At 44.6% G+C, this 9030-nt stretch overlaps 1 protein-coding gene across 1 annotated transcript in view; it reads right to left on the reverse strand.

Moving 5' to 3' along the window:
- Positions 1–1158: 1158 nt before the first annotated feature.
- Positions 1159–9030, reverse strand: part of GFRA1 (GDNF family receptor alpha 1) — a 205216-nt gene continuing 197344 nt past the window's right edge. The window contains exons 8-9 of the mRNA XM_027112690.1: positions 2306–2359; positions 1159–1359 (exon numbers count right to left, since the gene is read on the reverse strand). Of these exons, the coding sequence (XP_026968491.1) occupies positions 1204–1359; positions 2306–2359 (210 nt within the window). The 3' untranslated portion in view covers positions 1159–1203. The remainder of the gene's footprint in view (positions 1360–2305; positions 2360–9030) is intronic.

Here is a 9030-nt window from a genome sequence, read left to right on the forward strand (position 1 = left end):
AGGGCAGCAAGTCCCAACCCCCGTCCCAGTCAAGTAACATGAACACCAAGGTACTGGTCTGTGTCAACTGGCAAGGGTGCCCCTGGACAATGTAGAACATTTACGAGTGGCTGCTGGTTTCCTCACAGGTATGCACGCTTGCGTTTCAAGAAACGATAAAAGACAATGCTTGGCTGCTCTGTGTCCTCCTGCCTGTCCACAATCACGTGATGCAGAGCCCGCTTTTGAAGAGCTGTCTTCGTGAACATTGGAGTTAACGCTACTTATGAGAGGAAAACAAGCTCCATGTATTTTGTATTAAACCACCAGTAAAAAAAATGAAGACAATGTCATTACTTTCAAAATACAGAAAGCCAGTAGTTGAAATCATTTAGTAGTAAAATTTTTTTCTACATATGACCTCATACGTGTAAAGAGTGTTGGAATGATGCTTCAGCTGTATTTGACTCTTGTTAGTTTAAGGGCTTCTCACTCAGGTAAGGCTTAGGAAAGTGTCTCAATGGTCAAGGTTCTGTGAAGTCTCATGCCCACTCTCACTCTCTATTTTGACTAGAAGACAGACACTACACTGGGATGTGACAGGTATTTTTTGTTTTTGTAGGAGAGTGCAGAACTGTTTACAGCACATAAACTTAGCACGGAAAATACTAGTACATATAGAAAAGTGAACATTGGTACAAGCCTGTTTGCACAAAGTCCATCAAGATTGTCTTGATGAGGATCTTCACTTTGTGACCAAAGAAACCTGGCATCCATGTACCGCTGCAGTCATGTCATCAGAAATAAAACCTATTACATGAGATATGGAAGATTCTTTAGAAATACTAACTCCTTCTCTAGCTAGTGAAGGCCAGAGTTAAATTGTTAAAATCACCATCCTCATCGTCCTCTTGAAAAACACGGCCCCAGTTTGCTTTACAGCCAAACCAACAAACTGTCCCCTTACAATACAGCATGCCCCAAAGCCTTCTGAGTTTGGAATGTAGCACTGTATCGGGGATCCCATATAAGCCCTAAGGACCACAAGAAGCTTTCTTAGAAAAAAAAAAGAAAAAAGAAAGAAAAAAGTTCCAGTTGGATGAAACTGTTTTAGCAGTGTCTCAACTGAGTTCCTAAAACTGGAATTTCAGATATACAAGAGGACAGGAAACAGATAACTTGGTTTTTGTCTTTTTACATGTCCATATTGTTTTTTAAATGCAGCTACGATGTGTCAGCCAAAGATAAAGATAATAGGGTGGACAGGGCAGTTACCACCAGGACCAGCAGTGGGCTCAGACTGCAGCTTGGAGAGGCAGCCATTGATTTTGTGGTTATGTGGCTGGAAGCCCCAGCAAGACCATCCTTTTCGTAATCACGCTGTAAGAAAGAATGTTTCATTATCACCCACTGCACGTGTTCGTTCCATCAAGGCATATTGTAACCGCACTCTGTCTCTCTCACTGCTCACCAAGCTGACCCGAGATTTTTACCCCCACTCCCAAGGTCCCCCAGCAACTGTGCAACATGGAACCATTCTCCTTCTGGGTACCAGGGACCGAGGAGGGATGCTTGCTGTCTCTCTCCATCATGAAGGAGGGCAGGAAGAATCATCTTGGGAAACTTGCCCAAGCAAGTATGAGTTCATGCAGAGATGGGTCACAAATCGCATTGGAGGCTGGCAGAGAAGGCAGTAGCCTTTCCCTCCATTGGCTGGTTCAACCATGGACTTCATAGATGAAGGATCTCGCCCTGCTTTTCAGAGAGTCCCGACCAAAGCCCAGGCTCCCAAATTCCCAGTCAGCACAGTTGTCCTTCCCCAGGATTGATTCCTTCATCCCCATCCCTAGCACCTGCTCAATCCCATAATGCCACATCCCGCCACAATGAGCTATGATTGTGACAGAATCAACCACCCTCTCACTTGTAGATCGGGGAGTGTAATGCGGCCCGCCTTGGCTACTTCTGGGTTGCTGTGGAGGTCAAAGGACATCTGGTAAGGAGCGAGAGTTGTTATGTATCTTCTCTGTGCCAGATGAATTCATGTGACTGTGACCACAGAGATTATCATGGTACTGGGACAATGGTATTTGTGTTGGTCCAGTTCTGAGATTAGGATCCTGGGGTCCACACTTGGTTCTCACTTTGGGCACTAGGATCTGAAGACTGCACCTGGCTCAAACAGCAGAGGGACATTGAGGGTGACTTAGATTTTTTCTGGACCTGAAACCTTGTTGTCTTTGAGCCCTTCACATCATATCCTGTTCCAGGGTCCCAAAGGCTCTGTTTCTATAAATGCAGGGAGACTCAGAAAGAAACAACTTACATCAGAAAGACAGAGGTGTGGACTTCCCGACATATTGGATTTCAGCTTCTGTGCCTGGAAAGAGACAAAAACGCACACACACAAAATCACTCATACATACTATGGAAGAGTAATTACTGATGATTAACTGTCTAGGACCGTGCCATTTACAGAAATATGTGAGCCACAACTGTGAGCCCATATATAACTTAAATTTTTCTCCTAACCACGTAAGTGATAACAGGTGAAGAAAATTTTAATCACATTTTCTTTAACTCAATATATTACCATTTCAACATGTAATCAATATAAAAGATGATTAATGAGATACTTTACATTCTTTTATTTTCATACTAAATCTTCCAAATTTGGTGTGTTTGACATAGTACATCTCAGTTTGTACCCACCTCATTTCAAAGTCACTGCACAAAGTCATTTACATCTTGAACTCATTTATAGTTCTGAAAGTTAATGTTTAGGAACTGCCTTCTAGGTAAAAATGGTGCAATAAAAATCCACATTTATTAGTAATATAAAGATAGGTCTTCCTGAAGCTTGTGTGTTTGTTCATTTGTTTATTAGTTGTTCCAGTCCACAAACACTTACCGAGCTATTTTCCAGCGCTGGGCATACGGTGATATGACAAAAACGGATGTGGTCCTGGGCTCATGTGGCTGCTCTCTAGTGGGAAAACCACTCAGTGCTTGGGGGCTAAGGCACAGGGCAGGGACTCTTTCAGACAGGTCCCCTTCAGGAATCGTGAAGGGCATTACGGACCCCAGATCCATCCATCTTAAAACTGCTTTAGGTGGTCACAAAGCACCGAGCTGATCTCCCTGTGCTATGTGGCTGCTTCCCACTGGCTATCTATTTTACGTTTGGTAGTGTATATATGTCCATGCCACTCTCTCACTTTGTCCCAGCTTACTCTTCTCCCTCCCCGTACCCTCAAGTCCATTCTCTAGTAGGTCTGTGTCTTTATTCCCGTCTTGCCCCTAGGTTCTTCATGACCTTTTTTTTTTTAGAATCCATATATATGTGTTAGCATACGGTATTTGTTTTTCTCTTTCTGACTTACTTCACTCTGTAGGACAGACTCTAGGTCCATCTACCTCACTACAAATAACTCAATTTCGTTTCTTTTTATGGCTGAGTAATACTCCATTGTATGTATGTGCCACATCTTCTTTATCCATTCATCTGTTGATGGACACTTAGGTTGCTTCCATGTCCTGGCTATTGTAAATAGAGCTGCAATGAACATTTTGGTACATGACTCTTTTTGAATTATGGTTTTCTCAGGATATATGCCCAGTAGTGGGATTGCTGGGTCATATGGTAGTTCTATTTTTAGTTTTTTAAGGAACCTCCATACTGTTCACCTAAAGGGGTGGGATAGGGAGGGTGGGAGGGAGGGAGACGCTAGAGGGAATAGATATGGGGACATATGTATATGTATAACTGTTTCACTTTGTTATAAAGCAGAAACTAACACACCATTGTAAAGCAATTATACTCCAATAAAGATGTTTTAAAAAAATACATGTACATTACCTATGCAATACAAATACATACATATTTTATTGAAAACTGCTTTAGGGCAGTTACAAGTTCCTGAGCTGTGAGGACTTTAAGCCCCCTATTTCCTCACAAATGAAGCAAGTTTCCACTGGGTTTCTACCTGAGAACTGAGGTGGAGGGAAGGTTCCATTGCTCAAACAATTACAATAAAAACTGCTAACCCAGTGCAGCTCTCTTGTTTTGTAAAGGAAAACAAATTAGAGTGCAGAGAAGTTAAGTGACTTATCCAAGGGCACACAGTAAACTACTTTAGAGTCAAGATTTAGATAAGTCTGAAACTCGTTAATGGAACTATGCTCTTTCCTGCTTTACAGTTTCTCCCAGGCAACCCTGGCATGCTTGGGTCTTCATGCTCCCCCTGCCCCCAAAAGCCACACAAAGAATCCCTCCCATAGCCCCCTCCCCCTGAAACTAGGAGCCCTTTGGCGTCGAAAGACCAAGAACTCATTTGTCGACAGGATGACCCTGGTTAAGCAAAACACCTGAATCTAGGAGTATCTGGGCAACCAGCTCTGTGGGAATGCCCTGGCAGGCTGCCTACTGCAGGACAACGTTTGCAACTTGTTGAAGACGTGCTAGCCTGAAATGATAGCATGTTCACCCAAGGAGTAATTTATTGACCATAATGCTACGTGGGAGGTGTCATAACCTTTACCTCTATTTGCATATGCCCGCTGTGAATATGAAATAGAAACCTTTAAACAGGCGTCAAGAAAAAGACCCTGTGAAGCATCCCTGGGCTATTCAAAGGTCACTAAATGTTATGTATAAGAAGATCAGAGGGCAAATCAGAAGAGGAATTGAGCCTTACTCAGAAGCCTACTTTTAATCCATATTAATAGCAAATCTGGTCCATTGCATTGTAACCTGTAGAGAATAATATGTAGAACTTTGCACGTTTTATTTCTGTTCAAGGTTGGAATTGTGCCAGACACCAAAATGGCCCGAAAACATCACATTCTGTCTTTTCTAGGCGGTAATCTACAAAAGACAACCCTCATTAAGGGCTTTTGCATAACTAAGACGTTCACTAAAACGTGCAGAGAAGGCAGCCCGACTTCTAGTCTGGGCCACATTATTTCTTCAAGTTGTTTCTGTTCTGTGCTGTGGTCACAGCTAAGCTCCACCTCAGTGTCCTAGACTGCAGTGCCCTCTAAGAGACCCAAGGGCTGGTAGGCCTCCTCCTACTTTGTTCTATATGATTAGCACCAGCATGCAGTGTATCGCTCATCACCTATAGCATCTGAGAGACTCACTAGCTACACTCAGTCACTTCAGGGACCTGTTAATGTACTAGTCAAATGCCCATCTATTACACGATTGTAAAGGGGGCTTCCACCGATGGACTAGAAAAGGTCTCTATCTTAACCATTTTCTTAAGTGGACTCTACACCAACATAGGTAGATTCTGGTCCTCAGTGGTCACTGAGAGCTCGACTTTGTACAGGATTAGAGCCATACAACCGGGCAGACATGCCCTTGCCTCCCATCTGAGAATGGCTGGGATGACTGATCACACAAGAAAATACACTGAGACCAGCTCCAAGTCTGTGAAGGCTCTGGGATCTCCTCCCCCAAAGCAGGCACCTTGTTGGCCTGTATCTACAGCAAATAATCAACCTCTGGCTTTGTCTCCCTGTATCTCCACTGGCTTTACTTAGGGTGGAGGCAGCAGCCCCAAGCTCATCTGGCCCTGAGAACCATTCTGCTGGGCAGAACAGGACGAACCGCTGAGTGAATATAACCGTGCGCCACCAGGCCTCTGCAAAGGCTCTGAGAAAATGCCTTCTCTCCTGTCCAACCTTTTCCTAACCCAGCAGAAGCACCTAGCGCTCCAGAGGCTTAGCGGTCCACGCACACTGGCCTCAAAAGCTTCTGCCTACATAGCGTATTAACACTGCTTCCCATCGAGAGGTCTGGGGGGTCGGGAAACCCCCCAGAACTGCAGAGGCAAAGAAGGGCAGCCCCCCAGTTCCGCCAGAACTTTGCATGAACCACACTAACACCTGTGAGTGTGATTAGAGGGCAAAGAACAGATGTTAGTGGTTGCTGGAATAGCAGGCAGCCCCTGGGTAAAAGAATCGAAGGGTTGCACATAGACATGAGATCTTTTAAAATCCTACACCAAACCTGGGGTATATATTACAAAATGAGGGCCAGTGGGTCTGCTGCTTGGACTGAGCGGCATCAACTGGGCGTCCAGTGACTCTAAGGGTTCGTAAGCTGCAGATGGAGGGGCAGAGCCTGGGGATTCAGACCTACGTATGTCTAGCTGGCGGCATGCTTATAAGTCCTGTATTCAGTCTGAACCCCTCGGGTGACCACCGAGGGTCAGAAATCTACCTATGCAGGTCCAAAGTCCACTTAGGAAAATCTGGCTCCTAAAGCCCCTTGTAGAAGCCTGAACAACCTGCTGTTTCCACATTTTAAAGGCTTTTATCCTGAGCCTTTTTTAAAACATCAAGCTATCGCCGTCTTGCTAGTCAGGCGTGATAAACGCAAGAAGATAAAATTATAGGGCATCTCTCACCTTCAACTACTGCAAAGAGTATTTACATATTTTAAACATTGCCTCCGTTGATGAAAATTGGGACTGTCCCAGGAAAATTAAAGAAACAAAAAGAAACCCAAAACTTCTGAGATCTTGCAAGTTAGAAACTGGAAGAGCACCACTGCCGAGCCCTAAACGGGTAAAACCAGGGGTGTAATAATGGAAGAAGTCCTGTCTGCGAGCTCTACAGCCCTGCTCATTAAGAGGATAGGCAGGGGCCCAACACAGAGCCTGGCCAGCCCAGACCTATCTAGGCACCAAACCTTACAGTTTGTGGCTTTAAAATATCTATCTCTTAAAAAGGAGACAGGGATAAAGAAGAAGAGAAGAGAATGGATTTCAATTTTTCTAAAAGTCAATTTTAACCATTGTTACAGCATGTTGAAAAACGAATTCTTTAATCCCTTTTATGAAAGCGGGTTTCGTAACAGCTCACTCATCGTTATGCGGTTATGGGAGAAGCTGCCTGACTCGGAGTTGGGGGAAACAACACCACCAAAACACAGTACCGCAAGGTTGTCATCTTGAGAAGGTGAAGAGGATACTGGAGACACCATCCACAAACCAGTAGCTTTGCTGTCGTTCTGGAAAACCAGGGAACTTGCTCTTTAGGCTCTCCATAAGCCTTGTCCCTGCAGCAGTCTCATAAAACTGTCACTGGCAGTAATCCCACGTCCAGGAATGTCACATAATAGAATTTCCATGGCACTGTAATTGTGGCCAGACCTCCCCAGGCCCTGGCACTAAAGGGTTAATAAATGCATTAGATGCCGTTAACCTCTGTTACTCCCTTGCTTTTTACCCCTGTGATTGGCACTTGGAAAGCCTGCCTGGTGCCGACTGCTCTCCGGTACAGAATGCCCAGGCACACATACAGTTCATAGCTCTCAGTCAAGCCAGCTCGTCGGGCACCGTGTACACAACACGTTCTGCCTGCGGTAGGTTCTCCCCGAGCCTCGGGTCAGATCAGGCTTTGGAGCTGCACACTTGCTCTGCTTATGGAATTGGAGACTTAATAGCATACCCACTTGCAGTCTGGCCTTTGCTGCCCCAGGACTCCATTTCTGTAGAGAAGCCAGTGTTTAATCTTGGGTTTTTAGGCAGCTGTCAGCCAGCAGGGCATGGAACATTTCTCTACTCTCCTCCATGTATAAGAAAAGCCAGTTTCTGCTCTACCTCCAGAAAATAAAACCAGAGGAAGTTGCTCAATCCAATAGCAACAGATTGTCCAGGCCGCAGCCAAATGGTCATAATTAATGATGCTTCTGCTTCTCTTCTCCCTTGCTTTACTGATTAGAGAGATTTGCTATATTAAGAACCTGTTTGCTTAATGACAGAATACAAGCAATAAACAGAAATACACAGACTGTAAAACGCCATCAACGTTGCTCTCCAGTACTAAGTACCGAGCTGCATCTACCACCCTTGTCAATATCAGTTTATCAGCATACCAGCCTCTTCTGCAGCATAAATTGGACCTTTGCTAGGGAAAACCATTGCATGAGTTCTTTCCAAAATAGTCCAGGACTCAAAGCCATTTCTCCGTTTAAATCTACGCATCTTACATTTTCTTGTAAGGCAAAACATAAGAAGGCTGTCTACCTAATTTGAAGGATAACTTATTACTTTCTCATTTTTCACTTTGCATTTTAATAAAATGGATTCACCAGATTATAGACTTTTATGAGTAGAACTTACTACATAACAATTCTGTTGCGCCTAGACACATATTTGCCCAAATTAATTTCTACGCACACAAAAAAGACAGAAAAAAGAAGTTGCCTGCTTAGTGAATCCAAGCTAAGGAACGGTCGTGTGCTCAGTGCGCTGTAGTCTTATACTCTTTTCAGCTTTTTGGATTTCGCCTGTTGGATTTGGGAGAGCCACGGGAAGTTTTATTTCTGGTCTGGTCACAAGCAATTGGCTAGTCTTTCTAAAATCCTTGTCACTGTCTATTTTGAAACTCACCTTCCCGGTGAGTTCTGCTTTTCCTATGAACTTGGTAGCAACCACTGGTCTGAATAATGTGTAGTCAAGTCAGTGCTTAAAACAAGTGGACACATAAATAAGGTCTACTCTGAGCCGCTGGGCGTGGGCGTTCGTCTCTCAGAGCCTGTGTTCAGCTCTGTTTCCTCTAAGCTGATTTCTGCCAGCCCCATGGGCTCTGGCACAGGCTGGGGAGGGGCTGAGGGGCTATGAGGAGGGACAGAGAGAGATGTGGGTGGTGATAATTCTTGGGCAGCTTTCCTACCATGTCTCATCTACCTTCTCCCACCAAGACACTGTGTCTACATATTACCTGAACCTCAGCCCAAAGGCTTTCATTACGTTAAGCTCTAAGAAGACCTTGCAAAGATGTTTCACCCTGTACAGGTTTAGGAAGGCCCACTGGGTACCAAGTTTACTTAGTCTGGCAAGCTCTGGGCAGGTCGAGCCTGGTCATAAAAAGGGGTGGGGAGAGGACTGGAGGCCTGAAGTCACACTTCCTTAGCCCAAGGAAGCACAGGCTCAGAACCCAGATGTGCTGTTTAGACAAGGCCCCCATGAAGTGAGGCCAGATTTTGTGTGTGTGTGTGTGTGTGTGTGTGTGTGTGTGTGTGTGTGTGTGTGTGTG

The sequence above is a fragment of the Aethalodelphis obliquidens genome, unplaced genomic scaffold (assembly GCF_003676395.1).
Source record: "Aethalodelphis obliquidens isolate GAN/ISIS:26980383/991018 unplaced genomic scaffold, ASM367639v1 scaffold11, whole genome shotgun sequence".
NCBI lineage: Eukaryota > Metazoa > Chordata > Mammalia > Artiodactyla > Delphinidae > Aethalodelphis > Aethalodelphis obliquidens.